Source organism: Delphinapterus leucas, chromosome 4 (genome assembly GCF_059928025.1).
Source record: "Delphinapterus leucas isolate spDelLeu-1000000601 "Yukka" chromosome 4, BTC_Dleu_Yukka2, whole genome shotgun sequence".
Lineage (NCBI taxonomy): Eukaryota > Metazoa > Chordata > Mammalia > Artiodactyla > Monodontidae > Delphinapterus > Delphinapterus leucas.
Genome location: NC_143132.1, coordinates 121,575,023 through 121,597,976, shown reverse-complemented (window position 1 = coordinate 121,597,976; position 22,954 = coordinate 121,575,023). Strand labels below are relative to the sequence as shown.

Sequence of the window (22,954 nt, the reverse complement as noted above, 5' to 3'; positions counted from 1 at the left end):
GAGATGTTGGGGATAATTACTTCAGCTACATCCTTCTCTCAGCTTCTGAAGCGCTGCCATTGTCCACAGTTTGTGACTTGGTCCTGTATTATTCTTGAGCAACTTGTCAGTCTGTCGGTTAGAATTTGCCATCAAACTAAACTTTTACCAGCTGCTACCCTTATGCCCATTGGACTTAAACCAGCCACTCTTTCCCACATTTTATACTCTGAACTAAATTGTGTGTGAAAATTACCTTTTATTGACTTTAGTGAGAGCCTTATACAAACAACTGAGGGCAGGTTTCAACTGCCCACTGCCAAAATAGCCCTCTGTCCCATCTGTTGGATGCACATATCATTAAGACTTTTATTAGCCTCGGAAATGGAGAGCTCATTTTATGGTGTTAGCTAAAAATCTACAAAAGTCCTTGAAAAGCAGTTCTTAATGGTCCTGGTAAGCACTGCATCTGAGCAGATGCTCTTTAAGAGCCAGACTGGGAACAGATATTGAAAGATAAGAATGCCTCTAAATGATGGCACCAAACTGTAATTTCATGTCTATAAACTCCTACTTTACATTAAACTGCTCAAAGAAAATGTACCTATCGTCCTTCCAAAATGGAGACTTTTTATAATTTAAGTTTTGAAAGAAAATAAGAAAAATGCCTCAGAAACATTTGGGAAAACATGATTTCTTAAAGAAACCACTGTGAAGGAAAGACACAGTATAAGAGTCACCATCAGAAGAAATCAAGAACTTTCTTGGAAAAGTTATAAAAGGCTTAACCATGAGGGGCCCAGGGAGAAGTAATGATCTTTTACCAGAAGAGGAGAATAAAATCATGGAAGCCTAATATGGCTTTTTACAGTTCTGCTTACAATTACACATTAAACAATTTACCCCTTGTGGATGAGTTCCTGAAGCCTGCTGAGATGTGGCACTCAGAGAAACGAGTACATGCTGCTTTTCTTCTGTTGAGGTTTATTTTTATTAAAACAAAAAACTTACAACAACTAAAAAAAATTCATTTTTGCTGAATTTTACTCTTTCTAAGAAGACCGACAGCATGGGTGAACATTTATCCAATGTTTGTAGTAAGTCCAACAATAAAAGACAATGGCTTATACATTCATGCCCAGTCAATGTCCTATGGGCTGGAATTCATAAAATAAAGGCAGCAGATGGCATACCTAAATTTAATTTGCTATTTGACTCATCCTTGTGTTACCACTCTGAAATGCAGACACTGAATGTTTATCTAACACTGTTAGAAAACACAAGGCCATGCTTTGAGCAAGTTTATCACGTAATCTGACGCTGGATCATCAATTCTGAGAATGGAAACAGTAGCCCATCCACAGAGGCACTCTCTTCAGATTAAGAGGGCCCAATATCAAGAGTAATTAAGAGTATTATCAACAGCCAATACTCCATGTATCAGGGATGGCATTTCATACAGTGTGGAATCACTTCTCATGACAGTAAAGCAATACCAGAGGCCATCAAGAAGAAGAACGTGCTTTGATTCTGCTGTTCTAATTTGAAATTAAAGGGGATATTTTTGTGTGCTTTGGCCTTATCTCCCAACGTTCCATTAATGTTATTGCTTTTCCTTATGGGTTCTTCTCTTGAATACTGTGCTACTGTCTTTGATTGTCCATTAGTATGTATATATCAGACCAATATTCTAGACCACCACACTCTAAAATGAATACTTTTTGAGACTTACGTTACTGCTTCTGGCAGCTGTCAAAATAATTTCTGCTGACATCATGTTTAACAGACTTGCCTCCCAGTCAGATCAATGCTGGGGAGCAGCATGCAGTGCTACAAAATTAGGTCATTAATTGTGAAGCAAGCTCACCCCTGCTTGCATTTGGAGACCAAAAAACTCTGAAGTTAAAAAAAAAAACCTGAACAATCCAAGATTCTGGAATCTTCTTTTAAATCTCAATAAAGGTGTCAATTTAGCTATTTAATTCTCAGAGTTCTTCGGAAGAATTTTATTATTTAAAAGTATGGTGATATACCTAGTCCTCCAAAGGGACCTGAAAACATTCCAACATTAAAATATACACCACTCCTAAAGGGTGAAAATCCAAGTGCTAACACCCATTGTACTGACCATCTTTCTGAGCACTCAAATGTTAACTTTTTCAAACAACTACAGAAGAATCTGTTGTTAACCTGTTACTCTCAAGCGTCAACCTGAGTGGGTGTCATAGTATTTGGCTATAAAATTACCTCATAATAATATAAAAGAAACACAAGAGTCTCAATGACTTAGTACCCGGGAAGAGAAAACCACCAATCTGGTAGTTAGAACCAGATTGCCAAATGACAGCATCAGGGGCATTATCTGTGTGCCTGGAGGCTTCCCTTCCAAACTAATTTTAAGAATAAATTGAAATTGAACTGGAGCCATGCAAAGTAGAACACAGACCTTTTTGAAGATTCGTATCAGGTAAAGAGTAAACAGGTTGTCAGAGAATACTGACATTTTCTTTTCAGAATTGATTTTATGCTTTTATTTTTCTACCCATATGGCATTTTATATTATTAACATTTATTTATTAAAACACTGCCCTTTCCTCAAAAGGTTTTAAGGAGTTTGAATGTTCTGTTACAGCATTTTAAGATAAAAATAGCTCGCCATTATCTTACAAACTAGAATAAAACAAATATTTCTATTTGAATTAAAGGTGGAAATGTACACCTTCTTACAAGTTTGTTTCCAAAGCTGTTAAGATGGAAATACAAAAAAGGTCATTTATTAATTTAAAAATTCAAAATACCTCGAATCTTTCCCTAAAATCTATCATCTAATACACAAATCAAAGATCAAAATATTAAGATGGTCTATAAGAATTAACAAAGATAAATCTTTTGTAGATCCAAAAACAGGTTGATTTATTTGGCATCATTCCAATTTACCTCCCCACTCTTCTGTCCTGATTAATTGCCCTCAGCAAGGAGCTGTAACCTAGTTATGCTGTTTTCTTAATTCCTATTGATGGGGTGTTGATATAAGGATAAAACAAGAACCAACAGCCTTTTAACCAACCCATTCTTCATGAGTTAATCAATCATAACTTGTCCATTTTAATTATGTCCCAAATTCCTAATAGAGATATGCTTGCAGTTTCCAAATATTTGCATGATTAAAGATGTTTTCCTTGTTTCAATAAGGAACCTCAAACTGATGAGTCAGGTGGCAAGATTTATGGGATGAAGTTGTCCTGTTTATCCCCCAGCTTTCAAAAATACTGGTCTGCAATTCAGTAACAAAACAACATTCCCACCAGAGATATGCAGACTATGCCCATTAATGATGATGACATGTTTAAAAAAATACATGCATGTACCAAAAGCAGTAGATGCCAGAGAGAAAAGCCTCCAAGAAAATGTTTACTAGCCTCCCTCTTCACATCCATAAAAAGGCAGTCTATCTGAATATTAAATATAATTACACAAAGCTAACAGGCCATTGGTACACCTGGATAACATTTTCAGGTCGTTTTCGCCCTCCTTGGAGCCATACCACAGACTGTGTCATCAATCAGTTATACCACTCAAATTACACAGAAATTCTGGCTGCTTCACAAACAACTGGACAGTTCAGTTATGATAAAATGTGAGCAGAATTTTCATTGCATTGACTGACAATCAGTTATTTTGACTGTATGCAAACAGAAACAAAAGCTAACTTTTTTCAAAAATAACTTCCCATTTAGGAACTTCCCTCTTCTATCACCTAAAATCCTATCATGTTTTAAACATCAGAATTCAAGTAATAATGTTCCTCTTTCATAGTAAATGGTCTAGCAACTGATGACAGAATATGATGGTGATGACGACAACAATGATGATGATACTGGGTTTCTGAGAGAATAATTTTTATATAAAATGTTTCCTATTCAATATCCAATAGACACAAATATATGTATAAAGTAACTGAACTCCTCCAAGTCATTAGAACTGTCTTCTCTGACTTAACAGAAATTGCACATTCCCTGATTTATCTCTCTTCCCTTGAATCATCTGGTCCTTTAACACTAAAGTGCCCTCTATTTACTTCTCACCCATCAGTTCTAGGTAGCACTCAAGTTGAGAGAATGGTTTGCCCAGAATCATCAATTGACCCAATTGTTAAACCCACACTCTACAAAAAATAAGAAAGATGTCAAGAAAACTACTTCCTTAAAATTTGTGTCTAACCACTAATATACCTGGCACAGCAGGGCTTGAAGAGCAGAAATCAAGCCCTTTTCATCTCTGAATACTCAGAGTCACTTTGAGTCACTCCTCCCAGAGGGGTGATCAGTACTTGCCCCTCCTGAGAGGAGGAGTGACTTATCTGCCTGGTGAAACTTGGGAGAACCTGACATCCATGACAACATCATCCTGGAGGCAGGGTACTGTTTAGAAACAGAGAGAGTGCAGGTCCATCTCTCCTTCTCTTGGACCTGTCTATCCTTCAGTGAAGCTTTATTTATACAGCTCTGAAAACAAGTTATACTTCAATATCATAAATCATATAATTAAATGTAATCAAATGTAACTATATATACATTTGTATATATTCACTGAACTTCCATCTAAACAGTATAACTTATAATCCAAGGTAGGTGTTCAAAACATGCCTGTAAACATTCTTCTGAATATATTCTTAGTATTTTACAATCACACCGATAGCACTTAGCCCACTGACCTTAACACTGAAGTCACAATAAACTTTTTGGCCTTGAACAAAACAGACCAAGAATCCACAAGTTAATGTCATTCCCTTTGTTAACTCAGTCTAGAGTTTCCCAAAATGTGTTCCCCAAATCACTGGTCCTAAGTGATGCTTTTGAGGAAAACGTTCCACAACCAAACACAATGGTCTAGCAATAGTCCTAAACCTTCTAATTTAGCTGGACTTAACCAACCTGGCACTCTACTGTGAGATAAGTTTGGGAAATGCTGTATCAGAGCCCCTTTTTGATAATTTACAATACATATTAACAACTCTAAAAAGTCCTACACTAAATGAGTTTGTTTACTTTAGTTTAAAGCAAACACGTTTGACCTTAGAACCCTTTCCTACTTAACACCATGGAATATGCTTGGGGAAGTGCTCTTCCAGAAAGTGACACATCACATAGGATGAATCATAACTCCATGGGGCAGTTTACAGCCTCTCCCAAATCTCATGCTGTTACATGAAACGCAAACAGACACAAAGGTGCCTCTTGGCTTATTAATCACCAAAGCTGTGCATAAAAAAGAAGAATTTAAATATATAAACATGAGATGGGAAGCAGCAACTTTAATATCTATGAAAAATTATTGCAACTAACAAAAACAAATGTTAATTACTAACTGAAAATCCTAATTGCCCTCCACTTGGATTCACAAAGCACCAATTGAAATAAATTCTCTAGCCTGCTTACCATCCCAAGTACAATACCACAAGTCATCCACAAACGATTATGTCATTCTTTTTTTAGCCATCCAGATCCGAACCCCTACTCTAAGTTGTCACACATGACAGAGTTGCTCTAGACTCCCTTCTTTCAGGCGATGGTGGAGTTTATACAATAGCTAATATTTCCTGTTGTAACTGTATTGTTGTCTCAGTGGAACAGTCAATACTGAAATTTAAGAAAAAAGCTACCTGACTTTCTAAAGCAGACACTGATGTTTTATGGAATTTCTTCAGCTGGTTAGATCTGGTACCCTAGGGGAGGCATGGCTGAGGTCAATACTACAGATTAGTTTCCTCATACTGTTGGGAGTCCTGTTGATATTAACCTTAATCAAATGCCGTATTAGGCAAATTGAATGGATTTGGTCCCAGTCCCTCTCAGTCAGATTAGTAAGAGTGACCAACAGAGTAGCACACTCACGGAAAAATTCACCAGAAGTCAAGAGTGTATAGAAAGAGGTAGGAACTGTTGAGAGACAAGTCTTCATGGATCCCTCTGTTTCTGCATGTCTTGGGACAGCTTTTATTTTGGACTATCTTTTCAAAGATGTTTGTACAGCAAACAACTTGAAAGACAGAAATGACATCCCCCTCTAGGGCAAAGGAAAGTTCTGTTTGCCATTCAGGATATTAAAGCTAATGTCTCCTCCGGGGTAAAAGTTGGGCAGATTGGCTAGCAGCTCCCTTATAAGATTGAGAGGTTCCTAAACTTGGTATACCTCAATTGTGACACAAACCTTTGCACCCAGCATCTACCTGGGCCCACCTCCACATCATCGTCATAGGACTGGGGAGTAAAAGGACTGAAACAAACATAAAGCTTATGCTGTGCTTGCATAATAAAGTCCTTCAATTTTGATCCAGGAGTTTTGTCTTCTGCCAGCATCTATGAAACTGTGGCTGGATAACGTTTTATCTTGTACGTAGGATAGTATCTCAGACCCTTCACACTTTTTGACAAAGACCCAGATTAATGTACAGAGATAACAGGCTTATAAGTTGGCAGACTCAAAAGTATAATTATATCAATTCTCCCCAAACTGATCTATAGATCAGTGCAACACCAATCAAAATTCCAGCAGGATTTTTCTATTTTCATACAAATTGACAAGTGGACACTGAAATATATATGGAAATGTAAAGTACTTAGAGTAGCCAAAGCAATCTTGGAAAAGAACTAAGCTGAAGGATTTATATACTCTCTGACCTTAAGATTTACTATATAGTAATTAAGACATTGTGATAGTTGTATGAAATTAGAGAAATAGATCAATGGAACACAATATGAAATCCAGAAATTACCCCGCACATATACGGCCAAATGAATTTGACACAGACACCGACTATAATTCAATGGGGAAAGAAAAGCCTTCTCAACAAATAGTACTGGATCTACTGGATACCCATGTTTTTTTAAATGTGTTGATCCATAACTTATATTGTGCATAATGACCTAAACTACAAAGCTCCCATAAGAAAACATAGGCAAATATGTTTCAGGCCTTGGGATAGTCAAAGACTTCTTGGGAAAAAATGTAAAAGACCCAAATTATAAAAGAAAAACAATAATAAAAAGGCAAACAATTAACTTCTTTTAAAAGGCAAAAGACTTCAATAGATGCTTCACAAAAGAGGACTTACAAATGGCCAACGAATTCATTACAAGATGTTTAATGTCATTGGCATCAGGGAAATATGAATTAAAACCACAATTAGATACCACTGCACACTCACTAAAATTACCAAAATTAAAGACTATAACACCAAAATGTTAGGGAGAATGCAGAGCAACTGGATACTGGGGGAAACTTAAAATGATACAACAACTGTGGAAAAATGTTTGGCAGAATCTTAATAGTGTGAAACCCTCCTACATTATTATTTAGCAATTCCATTCTTATATTTACCTCCCTCCAAAATGAAAACATATATCTACAAAAGGTCTTGTATACAAGGTTTATTGCAGCTTTATTCATGATAACACAAAACTGGAAACAATACAGATATCCACCAACAGGAAAATAAACTGTGGTATACAATAGAATACCACTCGTTAATAAAAAGGAACAAAGCAATAATACAAACAAAACACTAATAAATCTCAAAAGTGTTATCTTGAATGAAAGAAGCCAGACACAAAGAAATATATACCATATGACCTCATTTATATGAAGTTTTAGTACAGACAAAATTAACGCATGCAGCTAGAAATGGGAATGGTGGTTGCCTGAGGGGAGTACAGAAATAGACTGGAAAGATGCTTAAAGGAACTTCTTAGGCTGATGAAAATGTTCTACACCTTGACTGGGATGTCAAATTCTATAGACTTTGTTCTATATAATTCTCAAATCAAAAAAATGTTAAAGGCTATAAAATAGATTTTATTTAAAACTCCTTTACCTCCAGACTATTCTAGGTCTGACATCCAAATCAGACAGGCTGAACTTCAGATTATTTGCTGTTTCCACAGGTGTTAAGAGAGATATACTCGCAGACTTTACACAGCTACCAGGGCAACAATGCCAGGAAAACCTTTAATCAAGACTTGATAGTGCCTATTTGCAATCAGGAGAAGTAAACAAAGAACACCCCAATTATAAAAGCAGGTGAAACCCACCAGAAGACCTAATCAGGCACAATGTTGGCGTTCTTGATTCTTGCGACTGTGACCCTAGCCTCTGCTCACCATTCTGGTGAAAACTTTGAAGGGTAAGTGACTGACACCTTAAATGAGAAGCCCTTCTTTGCTAGCCAAAAAATTTGAACACATTACCCAATTTTAAATTTTCTCTCCTTATTTCACCATTCAGGGAGAAGGTGTTCCGTGTCAGTGTTGAAAATGAAAATGACATCAACTTTCTCCGTGAATTGGCCAGCACCAGGCAGGTAAATAACAATTCTATGCTATAGGGTTTCCTTCACACTTATTTTAAAATCTTAGATTACACTATGATTCCATCAAAGGAAGAATGACATGAAATATTAACTATAGCGCTTTTGTAGCAAGAAATAAAAACTTGAAAAACATTTAGTGCCCCCATGCCTTCTTTTTCTGCTTAAATTAGATGGCCATAAGCCCTATAGTATTATAAATCCAGGGTAACTTTTAAACAGCTTCCAGAGCATGACAACTGAATGAGCTGAAACTGTTGCAAAGGTCATAGAACATCTAATGTACAGTAACTTCCCTTCTAAGGCAAAAGAGAAAAATGATCAGCTTGGATATTACAGAAAAACTGGGCTTTTGTCCAACTTGATATTCATTTCCACATCCCATGTATCATCTGTTCTCTTTGATTTTCTTTCATTCCAAATCAAACAGCTTGAGTTTTCATGACCTTGATTCAGGCCCTCTTAATGATATGGCATGAAGGAGGTAAAGAAGGTAAAAAGCCAGGAGTGATTTTCATATTTTACTTTCAAGAAACCAAAATCTCTAGGCTACTTTATTTTAAAAAAATCACTGTATATGGGATGAAAACTGACAGTTTTAATTATATATATATAGTGTGTCAGGAAGCTATTGCTGACCACAATAGTTTACTTGATCCAATGCTGTCTTTTCATGAATATAGAAACCAAAATATTCTACTAGCTCCTAAGTATCTATCTATCCATCCATCCATCTGTCTTTCTATAGTTATCTTTTTAGCTTTTAAGGTGTGGAGGAAAAAAGAAGGTAAAGAGTGTCATAATCTGAAACAGATTCAGAAGGTTAGAATTGAAAAAGAATATAAAGCCATCTATTGCAGCCTTCCACTCAAATTTGAACTTCCTCAGTGGAAACAGCATCCCTGGTTACTAGCCCTGATAAAAACTGTTTGAGTATTTCCAAGGATAGTAGGAATACTGCTTTTTCAAGGTAGCAAATTTGCCTTACAAATTTTTTTTTTTTTTTTGCGGTACGCGGGCCTCTCACTGTTGCGGCCTCTCCCGTTGCGGAGCACAGGCTCCGAACGTGCAGGCTCAGCGGCCATGGCTCACGGGCCCAGCCGCTCCGCGGCATGTGGGATCTTCCTGGACCGGGGCACAAACCCGTGTCCCCTGCATCGGCAGGCGGACTCTCAACCACTGCACCACCAGGGAAGCCCTTACAAATCATTTTAATAGTTATACTGAGCTGAAAGCTACCTTCTCTGTCTTTGACCCACTGGACCTAGCTGAGTCAAATACTGTCTCACTTCTAAGATTTATCTTTTCCAGGCCTTCCATCATTTCTCTTAGCACTGGTTTACAGACACTTGATCATTCTGGTCACCTCTGAATATAGCTCAATCTTTCTGTCTATATTTCTTTTTTAAAATGCAGCTCTCAGAATTGACAATGGACCTCCAGGTGTGCTCTGATTAATACATACTGTAGGACCATTGCCTGCTTTCATTTGTAAAGCAGACACTTACTAATGGGGCCTAAGATTCTTTTTAGCATCTTGAACAGTTAGAATGCTCTTAGCTTATAGTAAACCTATTGCCGATCAAAACTATTAGGCTATTTTTTTCTCACATGAATCACCCTCAAGCAAGGTATTCTTCCTTCTATACTTGCCTAATTGATTTTTTAACCTAAATGCAGGATTTTAGATTTACTCTGTTAAAAATTATCTTGATAGCATATTGAGACAGTTTTAAAAATTAATTCACTCATCCAAATAATTCTTTGCCCTAACTTTGTATCACCAGCAAGTTTGATAAACATGCCTTTTTGACTTTTATCTTTGTCACTGATAAAGGAAGAACATTAAGTAAGTCAGGGGTCAGCACAGAATTAGAGGCACCCTTCATGGTTCATTCATTTAATACCTATTTATCATGAGGCTCCAATACGCCAGACACAGTGTTAAGTAAGCACTGAAAGTGGTTCATTAACCAACTCTCCTTGGATGAGTTTGCTCTACTACCCAAGTTACTGTGGTGTTACCTACAGCTAACACTGTGCTTTCCAGCTTGTAAAGAAGAATATAAATGCACAGACTTGGTCAAACGCTTTGCTAAGATCCAGATTCAGCATCCTATCAGGCTAGTGGTCTCTTTCAAGAATAACATGAAGTTAATTGGGCTTGACTTATTCTTTTTTTTTTTCTTTTTTTTGGCTTGACTTATTCTTGCTTTAAACCGTGCTGGCTCCCAAGGATCATGGCTTCCTTTTCTGAATATTCACAGTCCATCTGCTTCCAGTTTACTTTGCCAGTATCCATGCCAGGCCCCTGGAGCTCCCGCTTCTGGGATTCACGTGTCTTCCTGTTCACGAAATCCAAGACATGCCCCCTCCACTCCTCAGTGATCCCTTCAAGCTCTGATTCCTCCAAGATTGCTGAGAAAGTTCTGCAATCACATCCTCAGTATTTTTTTAGTTACCTAAAATTCAACATTTTCTGGTGGCCAAGAGCAGAGAATCCGGACTCAGACTTCCTGGGTTCGATTCCTGGCTCCACCACTTGCTAGCTGGACCTTGGATGCCTCTCCGGGTCTCAACTTTCTCATTTGTCAAATAAGGAGAATAAGAGCATTTACCTTACAGGATTGTTGTGAGATTTAAAAGAATTAATATAAGTAAAGCACTTAGAAAGAACTTACATAGTAAAAACTATGTAAGCGTTTGTTATCATTACTGTCATTCGATCCAGGATTTTGAATGCACTTTGCATTACCAGACTAATCCCCTCTCTGCTTATCTATCCTGGGCCTCAATGTTCTCTTTCCAAAGAAGGTTTTTCTGCTAAAATCATAATATTTGAAAAGTTCTTTACTTATGGTAATTTCATCTCTCAGTAGAAGTAGAAAAAACAAGAGATAGTATAACTCCTTAGAAAAGACAAAAGCCAAACAAGAGTTCAATCTGGCTGCTTCCTCTCTTCCAGCTGCAAACATACTTTAGCTCCAAGCAGTGAGACTGCGTGTTTCTTCTTTATTCATTTTATTTCCAACATGATCAAAAAAGAGATTTTTAATCGACAGATGGACGGATAAAGAAGGTGTGGTACATATATACAACGGAATATTACTCAGCCATAAAAAGAAACGAAATTGAGTTATTTGTAGTGAGGTGGATGGACTTAGAGTCTGTCATACAGAGTGAAGTAAGTCAGAAAGAGAAAGACAAATACCGTATGCTAACATATATATATGGAATTTTAAAAAAAATGGTTCTGAAGAACCTAGGTGCAGGACAGGAATAAAGACGCAGACCTAGAGAATGGACTTGAGCACATGGGGAGGGGGAAGGATAAGCTGGGACGAAGTGAGAGAGTGGCGTGGACTAATATATACTACCAAATGTAAAATAGATAGATAGTGGGAAGCAGCTGCATAGCACAGGGAGATCAGCTCGGTGCTTTGTGACCGCCTAGAGGGCTGGGATAGAGAAGGTGGGAGGGAGATGCAAGAGGGAGGACATATGGGGATATATGTACACATATAGCTGATTCACTTTGTTATAAAGCAGAAACTAACACAACATTGTAAAGCAATTATACTCCAATAAAGATGTTAAAAAAAAAGGAAGTTTTACTCTCCTTAGCAATCTTGCAAGTGCAGCATATTCTGGACTGTAGCCTTCCTGATAAGATCATTACAAGGGCATCTAGTCTTTGTATTCATCCTTGGCCATGTGTCCTTCCTCCCTGCTTTTGAACATGTCCTTTTAAAAGCTGAATGTATTGGAGAGACCTGTGACCACAATGGACTCTAGCAGCCTCCCTCTTTCCATATGTAATTGTATAGTAAGGGTTTTATTTTATCTCCTTGTTCCTTTATTGGAGACATTCCCCACAAAACCTATTCTCTTTGCTCAGTACTTTCTTGAACTCCGTTTCTGTAGTTTCAGATGCATGCCCAAGGTAACCTGGTTACAGTCTTCCAATGTTCCCAGCACTTCCATTATGACTGTAAGCTTCTCCCTGCTGTCTGGAACTAGGCCTAGAGTAGAAGTCATTTCCTCTTCCAACAAGAAAGGAAAATTCCATCAAGATAAAGGAAGAGTCTATCATATGCTCAACTCATAGTCAAACGTAACGTGAAGAAACAAATTTTTATAAATATGTGAAGAACCAAAATTCCCCAACACAAATATTTATTCTTTTATGAATCCTTCTTTTTCCCAAAAGAATTTAAGGTGAATACACTACTTGCTTTTGTGCTGGTTTTGTAATATATTTTAGGAAAGACTCTTTAAATATTAGCCAGCTGGCTGATTAAGTTGACATTCCCACAGTGGTATCACTTAAAGATATTGCTTTATCTTCCAACAAATGGTTGTCACTAAGGTTCCTGGATTTATAATTTTATAACCTCAGTTTTGTAACTCCTTTACATATAATAATTCAATTCCTCATATCTCATATCACATACTTTACTCCACTTCCATATTTTAAACATAGATCTCATTCACAAAGTGTTGGTAATTACCAAAATTTATATTTATCTCCCTGTACCAATATTTTAAGTTCATTATTTGTAACCATACTTAATGCATTGTAAACATCTATAAGGCTATAATGTTGCTCCTGATTTTTGGCTCCGTTTCTCCTAAGAACTGGAGACTAACTCCAGGTTACTAAGTCTGCATCATATTTGCAGGACTCCATAGTGTTGGATGTTGGTATGTTTGCTGACCAATTTTCTCCTTGTCAAAGGAGAGTTTTTACAGGACCTCAAGTTAGGTCTGCAAGTTCTGTCAAACATGCTTATGAGATTTCTCTACCCCATTTAAAAATATATATATATATTTTCTTAAATGGGGTTGAGAAATTATATATATATGTATATATATATATATATTATATATATATAATTTCTCCCAATATTTGGCAGAGCCAGGACAAACGTTTGTACAAGAGGTTAGACGATTAGGGAAGGCAACTTTCAACTTAATATCAGAAGGAAAACCATCAAAAGGCAATTAGGCTGTTCTGAAGTAGTACTAGATATACTCAAGATTGTATCAGAACCATCACCAAGGATATTGTGCAGGTATTTGTTACTCTAAGTGGGAAGCTACCATCTTAATGTAGGTTCCTCCAGAGCAGACCCTTAGACAAAGATTCAAGGGCAAAGATTTCATTTGGAAAGTACAGGGAGGCTGGGTAGACAAGTGAGAAGTGATACAAAGAAGGGAGGGCAGCAAACAAAAGGGGCACTATTAAGCCAGCTATCACAGAGGATGACTAGAGCTTAATCCTACAGAGAAATTCCAGGAAAGGGTGCAAACCACATGCATCAAAATTATCCCACCTGAGAAATGACAGATTTGGAATATTTAGACATCAACTTGCTAGGGTCATTGGTTAAGCACTTCTCTGGAAAGAGTTATTTCTTTGGCACCTCCTACCTGCTGCGAGCTGTTAGGCTTTTTCCAGTTTGGGGGAGTTTTCAAGCACAGAGATGCAGATCTTGGCAGTGGGGAGTCTCCTGAGCACGCTAAAAGGCCCCAGTGTTACGTATGAGTGTAGGCGCTGTCAAGTTGCCTACAGATGCTTATGTGCTTTACCAATTCTAAACCTCTGTGTCTATAATAAAGATACACCTCCCTCTCCCATCCCACCATGGAATGACAGGCATTTATTAAGAACACAAATTCAGAGTTAACTTTTAAAAATATGCTTTCTCCTATAACGTGCTTGTCTTCATGGCCCTTCTCTTTACAACGCTGGCTAACTAGAATTCATCACCAGCCCTTGCTTTCTCTGTCTTTATCATGATAAGCCTTTATACTTCCTCCACTACCTTTTTTTTTTTTTAATATTTATCTATTTATTTATTTGGCTGTGTTGGGTCTTACTTGCGGCACGCAGGATCTTCGTTGTGCTCACAGGCTCTTCATTGTAGCATGCAGGCTTCTCTGTAGCTGAGGCGTGCGGACTTCTAGAGCATGCAGGTTTAGTTGCCCCTTGGCATGTGAGATCTTAGTTTCCCGACCAGGGATCAAACCCGCGTGCCCTGCATTGGCAGGCGGATTCTCAACCACTGGACCACCAGGGAAGTCCCCCTCCACTATCCTTTAACCTCTCACCTTTATCCTCTCATCTTCGACTCAATAGATCACAATCTGCAGCCAATCCTTGTCAAATTATCAGTGCTCTCTCTTTTCAATACCTTAGTGACAACCATACTCACACTATTTCTTCTGGAATCCCTCCTGTGTAATCCTAATGTCCCTGCATCCCATTCCCCTGACCTTCCCTATGACCCTGACTCATGATTCAGTACCCTCTAGACATCTACAGAGGTTTGAAGATTACCAGGACAGGATATAGGCACCTGGATTCTCCACAGGTATATCTAAAATTGAGTCATCTTATTATCTTACATCATCAGTTTCTATTTCACAACCTCTAAGTGTGCCCAAACTCCCTTCTAAGTTCCAAAGCAATGGTCTTAAGTACCACCACCTGTCACATCTCCATCCTGAGACTAGCTCATAAATATCTAAACAGGTATTCAGTGACAAACAGGGCAGAGAAAGATCCAATGTCAGGGTCACCTCAGGTTTCTAGGCCTTTACTCAGCTCAAGCAAAGAACAGAAAAACAGAGACCTGTGAGAGGCGGAATGTCATTGGTTAATATTTTCCCAAGGAAAAAGGAGATCTGAAACCACACATCCACAAAGAAAAACATTAGAATTATCAAATATGTCATACTACTTTTGTGCACAATTTCCTCTAAAATCTCCCCATGTTTGATTTGCTCACTAGTGTATTCCTGGTCTCAGGCACAGAGCCTAGCACATAGTAGGTCCTCAGTAATAGCTGATGAATAATTGAACAAATGAAAATGTCAGCACATTATTGGATCCTCAAGAATATTTTGTTTCTGGCCATGGTTCCAACATAACCACTGTGGAAAGATACATTTTTCCTCCCTGATGGATCCTCCACAGGTCAGGGATGTTCTTGGTTCCACACATTACTATGACTTGTATAGCACTGAGTTCCAAGATAAACTCATAAAATGAGTCCATTAAAAAGTAAGAGAAAGCTCAATTTCTCGCTTTTAAATTTTGTGGCTCCAGTTAATTCAGCATCATTCATTCAGCACATGCATCCATTACCACAAACACTGCTATCACAATAAGCAACTGTTCTAGAAAATCAATAAATAGAAGAGAGCAGTTACAGAATACTGCCATTAACTAGCATTATGGGAGATAACTATATGCTCTTCATGCTTGTTCATAATCAATTAATGCTATGCATGTATGTGTAAACACTTTTATTGACATCTAACTGCTTGGTCGCAACTCTTATTCATTCAAGGGAGAGATTTTTAAGAGATTTCATGGATAATTTGAGTCTGAAAATAACTCACTGGAGTACAGCAATAGTGTGCTTGCTGGTGATAATCCACCCATTGAATTATAGGCGTCTAGTACAATACATCTTATTCCTTATTCAGATTGACTTCTGGAAACCAGATTCTGTCACACAAATCAAACCTCACAGTACAGTTGACTTCCGTGTTAAAGCAGAAGATATTTTCACTGTGGAAGACTTTCTGAAGCAGAATGAACTACAATACGAGTAAGTTTATGTTTTATAGTTATGAAAATTCTCTCTCATGTATGCTCTCATCCTGGTCTCCAAAAAAACCTGAGAAGATAAAAATAAGACCAAGATAATGGCTTCCCCAGGGCCCCACAAATAGGTCATGGGGAGCTGGCCCTGAATTCCAAGTCTTAAGATGTCAAGTCTGGTAGATTTTGTGTTTAGTTATTGCTCTAATAAAAACAGGTTTGACTCTTGAATCCCAACTCTTTAGCCAGATATTTGACCTGCTACTGGTTTTACAGGTGATATATAGACTAAAGGCCAAACCAATGGATATTCTATTATCAGCCCAACACAGTTTTAGTCCCAAATCATATCAAGTCTTCTTGCCAGGTGATCACCAGACCTATTGTGAGCCATGAGGGTTCTTCATGCTCCTTTAGATTAAGGACCAGACTAGAGTCAGACTGAGTGGTCCTTCTGTCCTTTTTCCTCCCAAAGTCCCCAACTATCTCTAATGGTAGGAGAAGGCATGGAGGGAAGGACTGAAAGAAAGGAAAGTGGTTCCCCAAAGGCCTAGAGTAGAGGTGGCTAAGCTGATCACTCCATGAATCTTCCCCAAATACCACACTGATCCATCTAAGCCTTTTAAGATGAGAATGTCCTCTAAGTGGAGACAGTTGTCCATCTGTTGATCCAACAAATAGATAGTGAGCATCTACATATAACAAATGCTGAAAAAATAGATAGGACCCATCCCCTTCAGAGGAAAATGAACAAAGAATTGCAATATGTGTAACAGATGTCAAGAAGAGTAAAGAGCTGGAATTGCAGGGGAATAGATCAAGTCTAGGGATCACGGAGGGCCATACTAGGAAAGGAGGCTTCAGCTGAGAACTAAAAGACAAGGAGTTAGCCAAACAAAGACAATGAAAAATCATAGTCTAGGTAGAGAACAGACTATATGTTAAGGCTTAGAACCTCCCTCAATCTGCATTTGAGGGAAGGAGGAAATGAGGTCTTTAGTCTAAAGCAGAGTTTTTCCTCCAGAGAGTGGATCAGCAAGGAGCAAAGAGACAATCTCACACTCCAGTCTTGAACATTCGAATGTTTAGCAAACAATCCCCTACCATAAGCTCAAGTCTCCATTATATTTTGAGAAACTGTGACCTACATAATTTTAACAGAAATTTTCTCTTATTTTTCACATCCTAAAACTACAGAATAGTATTTATGCTAGTAAAGATATCAGAATTGTCACCTATAAAATCTGCATCTCCATTAGAAGAAGTGGTACAGCATAATGCAACAAGCAAATGCCTTGGGAAAAAACAGACACGGCTTAAATCCTGACTCTGCAACTTCCTGGCTGTCTGACCTTGGATAATTTGCTTAACCTTTCTGAGCTTCAGTTCCCTTGTCTTTATAAGGAAAGGATCCTTCTAACCTTATCTTCGTAAAGTGAAGATATATATAATGCCACTCTCAAAGGGCTGTTGTGAAGATGAAATAAAACAATATGTAAGTAAATTGCAACTGATACTTTTATTGCTGTGAATGCTGCTATAGTTTACTCTTGTACAAAGAGGTAGATTATACATCTTTTAAAGGTCAACAGAAACTGTTTTGTTTAACCCCATTATCATGCTTCACACAGCTTAGCTATCTGCTTCTGCTTGAGGGAAGTGTCAAAATGTGACCTTAAGAATTGACCGTCTTTTTAAAACAAAGATATAATACAGTAAGTTTCAAAATGTGATTAAGACTCACGTCTGTGATATTTTGCTCTTTCTATTACACTAGGAAGGACTTCTAAAATCCTAGCCTATAGGAGCCCTTAATAATATTCAAAAAGATGAGTTTCCTTATAGTTCTTTAAGAAAAACAGAAGGAAGACCAGTGACCATAAGCTAACCCTAGCCACCTGAATTGACATCCTAATTCTACTCAGAACACAAAGTAGTAAAACAGCTTCTAATCAGGTAACAATCTCCTTTTACCAGGAGGAAAATTCATGTCTTTTTTTAATGCGTAAACGTTTAGGGAATTGTGTATGAATGCTGTCTCACGTAGAATATAGGATGTTCCCTGAAGGCTAAGATCTTGTTAATTTTTGCTTAGCACATTGTGGCATATAATTTCCTAAATATTAAGTAATAATAACTCCCTAGAAATCCTGGAGCAGCACACCAGCAATATCCTTGCCGGGGCTGCAAGCAGTCCCTGTGCATCCCATTATTACCTCATGTGGTAACTAATATGTATTTAGATGGTTTCCTGCTGGCAAGAATTTGCAGTTGTTTTTTCTATGTAACAGGAACCATCTACTGTACAAGTTGTACCAAAATAGCTTTTCAGATTTTTCAGTGGTTCCAACCCTCTTCACTAAGACTTTCATCATTTGGTAGTTTTAATCAGATTCTGAATTACCATGGGAAAAAATTTAAAATGTGTGCACCAAGAAAAATAACAGTATTTTTTAATAGATCTTTATTGGAGTGTAATTGCTTCACAATACTGTGTTAGTCTCTGTTGTACAACAAAGTGAATCAGCCATATGCATAAATATATCTCCACATCCCCTCCCTCTAGCTACCCATTTTACATTTGGTAGTGTATAAATGTCCATGCCACTCTCTCACTTCGCCCCAGCTTCCCCCGCCACCCCATGTCTGCAAGTCGATTATCTAAGTCTATGTCTTTATTCTGCCCCACCACTAGGTTCATCAGTACCATTCTCTTTTTTTTTTTAGATTCCATATATATGTGTTACATACGGTATTTGTTTTTCTCTTTCTGACTTACTTCACTCTGGATGACAGACTCTAGGTCTATCCACCTCACTACAAATAACTGTTTCATTTCTTTTTATGGCTGAGTAATATTCCATTGTATATATATGCCACATCTACTTTATCCATTCATCTGTCGATGGATACTTAGGTTGCTTCTATGTCCTGGCTATTGTAAATAGTACTGCAATGAACATTAGGGTCCATGTGTCTTTTTGAATTATGGTTTTCTCTGCGTATATGCCCAGTAGTGGGATTGCTGGGTCATATGGTAATTCTATTTTTAGTTTTTTAAGGAACCTCCATACTGTTCTCCATAGTGGCTGTACAAATTTACATTCCCATCAACAGTGCAAGAGGGTTCCCTTTTCACCACACCCTTTCCACTATTTATTGTTTCTAGATTTTTTTATAATGGCCATTCTGACTGCTGTGTGGTGATACCTCACTGTAGTTTTGTTTGTTTGTTTTTTTGCGGTATGTGGGCCTCTCACTGCTGTGGTCTCTCTCGCTGCAGAGCACAGGCCCCAGACGCGCAGGCCCAGTGGCCACGGCCCACGGGCCCAGCCACTCCGCAGCATGTGGGGTCCTCCCGGACCGGGGCACGAACCCGTGCCCCCCGCGTCGGCAGGCAGACTCCCAACCACTGCGCCACCAGGGAAGCCCCTCACTGTAGTTTTGATTTGCATTTCTCTAGTAATTAGTGATGTTGAGCATCTTTTCATGTGCCTCTTGGCCATCTGTATGTTTTCTTCAGTGAAATGTCTCTTTAGGTCTTCTGCCCGTTTTTGGATTGGATTGTTTGTTTTTTTGATATTGAGCTCCATGAGCTGTCTGTATATTTTGGAGATTAATCCTTTCTCTGTTGTTTCAGATGCAAGTATTTTCTCCCGTTCTGATGGTTGTCTTTTCATCTTGTTTATGGTTTCCTTTGCTGTGCAAAAGCTTTGAAGTTCCATTAGGTCCCATTTATTTATTTTTGTTTTTATTTCCATTACTCTAGGAGGTGGGTCAAAAAAGATCTTGCTGTGGTTTACGTCAAAGAGTGTTCTGCCTATGTTTTCCTCTAAGAGTTTTATACTGTCTGGTCTTATATTTATGTCTTTAATCCACTTTGAGTTTATTTTTGTGTATGGTGTTAGAGAGTGTTCTAATTTCATCCTTTTAGATGTAGCTGTCCAGTTTTCCCAGCACCACTTACTAAAGAGGCTGTCTTTTCTCCATTGTATATTCTTGCCTCCTTTGTCATAAATTAGGTTGATCATATGTGCATGGGTTTATCTCTGGGCTTTCTATCCTGTTCCACTGATCTATATTTCTGTTTTTGTGCCAGTACCATACTGTCTTGATTACTGTAGCTTTGTAGTATAGTTTGAAGTCGGGGAGCCTGATTCCTCCAGCTCTGTTTTTATCCCTCAAGACTACTTTGGCTATTCAGGGTCTTTTGTGTTTCCATATAAATTGTAAAATTTTTTGTTCTAATTCTGTGAAGAATGCCACTGGTAGTTTGAAAGGGATTGCATTGAATCTGTAGATTTCTTTGGGTACTAGAGTCATTTTCACAATGTTGATTCTTCCTATCCAAGAACATGGTATATTTCTCCATCTGTTTATCTCACCTTTAATTTCTTTCATCAGTGTTTTATAGTTTTCTGAGTACAAGTCTTTTGCCTCCTTAGGTAGGTTTATTCCTAGGTATTTTATTCTTTTTGTTGCAGTGGTAAATGGGATTGTTTCCCTAATTTCTCTTTCTGATTTTTCGTTGTTAGTGTATAGGAATGCCAGAGATTTCTGTGCATTAATTTTGTATCTTGCAACCTTACCAAATTCCCTGATTAGTTCCATTTGTTTTCTGGTGGCATCTTTAGGATTTTCTATGTATAGTATCATGTCATCTGCAAAGAGTGACAGTTTTACTTCTTCTTTTCCAACTTGTATCCCTTTTATTTCTTTTTTCTTCTCTGACTGCCGTGACTAGGACTTCCAAAACTATGTTGACTAAGAGCAGCAAGAGAGTACAACCTTGTCTTCTTCCTGATCTTAGTGGAAACGCTTTCATTTTTTCACCACTGAGTATAGTATTTGCTGTGGGTTTGTCATACATGGCCTTTATTATATTGTGGTAGGTTCCCTCTATGACCATTTTCTGAAGAGTTTTTAACATAAATGGGTGTTGAATTTTGACAAAAGCTTTTTCTGCATCTATTGAGATGATAATATGGTTTTTAGCCTTCAATTTGTTAATATGGTGTATCACATTGATTGATTTGCATATATTGAAGAATCCCTGCATCCCTGGGATAAATCCCACTTGATCATGGTGTATGATCCTTTTAATACGTTGTTGGATTCTGTTTGCTAGTATTTTGTTCAGGATTTTTGCATCTATATTCATCAGTGATATTGTTCTATAGTTTTCTTTTTTTTGTGATACCTCTCTGGTTTTGGTATCAGGGGGATGGTGGCTTCATAGAATGAATTTGAGAGTGTTCCTCCTTCTGCAATGTTTTGAAAGAGTTTGAGAAGGATGGGTGCTAGCTCTTCTCTAAATATTTGATAGAATTTGCCTGTGAAGCCACCTGGTCCTGGACTTTTTTTGTTGTAAGATTTTTAATTACACTTTCAATTTCATTACTTGTGATAGGTCTGTTTATATTTTCTAATTCTTCCTGGTCCAGTCTTGGAAAGCTGTACCTTTCCAAGAATTTGTCCATTTCTTCGTGGTTGTCCATTTTATTGGCATATAGTTGTTTGTAGTAGTCTCTTATAATCCTTTGTATTTCTGTGGTGTCAGTTGTGATTTTCCTTTATCATTTCTAATTTTATTGATTTGCATCCTCTCCCTTATTTTCTTGATCAGTCTGGCTAAGGGTTTATCAGTTTTGTCTGTCTTCTCAAAGAACCAACTTTTAGTTTTATTAATCTTTGCTATTGTTTCCTTCGTTTCTATGTCATTTATTTCTGCTCCGATCTTTATGATTTCTTTCCTTCTATACTGACATTGGTTTTCTTTGTTCTTCTTTCCCTAGCTGCTTTAGGTATAGGGTTAGATTGTTTGAGATTTTTCTTGTTTCTTGAGGTGAGATTGAATTGCTATAAACTTCCCTCTTAGAAATGCTTTTGCTGCATCCCATAGGTTTGGAGTCGTTATGTTTTTATTGTCATTTGTTTCTATGTATTTTTTTCCTTCTTTTATTTCTTCAGTGATCTCTTGGTTATTTAGTAGTGCACTTCAGCCTCCATGTATTTGTGGGTTTTACAGGTTTTTCCCTGTAATTGATTTCCAGTCTCATAGCATTGTGGTCAGAAAAGATGCCTGATACAATTTCAATTTTCTTAAATTTTCTGAGGCTTGATTTGTGACCCAAGATGCGATCTATCCTGGAGAATGTTCCGTGTGCACTTGAGAAGAAAGTGTATTCTGCCACTTTCAGGTGGAATGTTCTATAAATATCAATTAAATCTATCTGGTCTACTGTGTCATTTAAAGCTTGTGTTTCCTTATTTATTTTCTATTTGGATGATGTGTCAATTGGTGTAAAGTGGGGTGTTAAAGTCCCCTATTTTTATTGTGTTACTGTTGATTTCCCATTTCATGGTTGTTAGCATTTGCCTTATGTGTTGAGATGCTCCTATGTTGGGTGCATAAACATTTATAATTGTTATATCTTCTTCTTGCATTGATCCCTTGATCATTATGTAGTGTCCTTCCTTATCTCTTGTAACAGCCTTTATTTTAAAGTCTATTTCATCTGATATGAGTTTGCTACTCCAGCTTTCTTTTGATTTCCATTTGCATGGAATATCTTTTTCCATCCCTTCACTTTCAGTCTGTATGTATCCCTAGGTCTGAAGTGGGTCTCTTGTAGACAGCATATATATGGGTCTTGTTTCTGTATCATTCAGCCAGTCTGTGTCTTTTGGTTGGAGGATTTAATCCATTTACATTCAAGGTTATTTTTTTTCTTTTCACACACATACACTGTATTTTTTTTACAACAGATAAATAAACTGACACCAAGCATTGTAAATGGATGACCACAACAAAAGCAACAATGATTGCAATTACCAAACACAAAACACACTCATACTATGTCATAATATTGACATTCAGTCCTGTAATCCTCCACTGTAACAGCTCCTTTACTTTGCAGTGAAAATTGGTTTGTATATTTTTTTGCCTCTGAGTCCTTGTGGGATTTTTTTTTTAATTCAAACAGAAAGTCACA

The 22,954-nt window shown here is 37.6% G+C and overlaps 1 protein-coding gene across 1 annotated transcript in view; it reads left to right on the top strand.

The window, feature by feature from the left end:
* The first annotated feature begins 6,603 nt into the window (after positions 1-6,603).
* Positions 6,604-22,954, top strand: part of CPB1 (carboxypeptidase B1) — a 42,920-nt gene continuing 26,569 nt past the window's right edge. Inside the window, exons 1-3 of the mRNA XM_022582493.3 lie at positions 6,604-8,161; positions 8,263-8,338; positions 15,842-15,966. Of these exons, the coding sequence (XP_022438201.1) occupies positions 8,091-8,161; positions 8,263-8,338; positions 15,842-15,966 (272 nt within the window). The 5' untranslated portion in view covers positions 6,604-8,090. The remainder of the gene's footprint in view (positions 8,162-8,262; positions 8,339-15,841; positions 15,967-22,954) is intronic.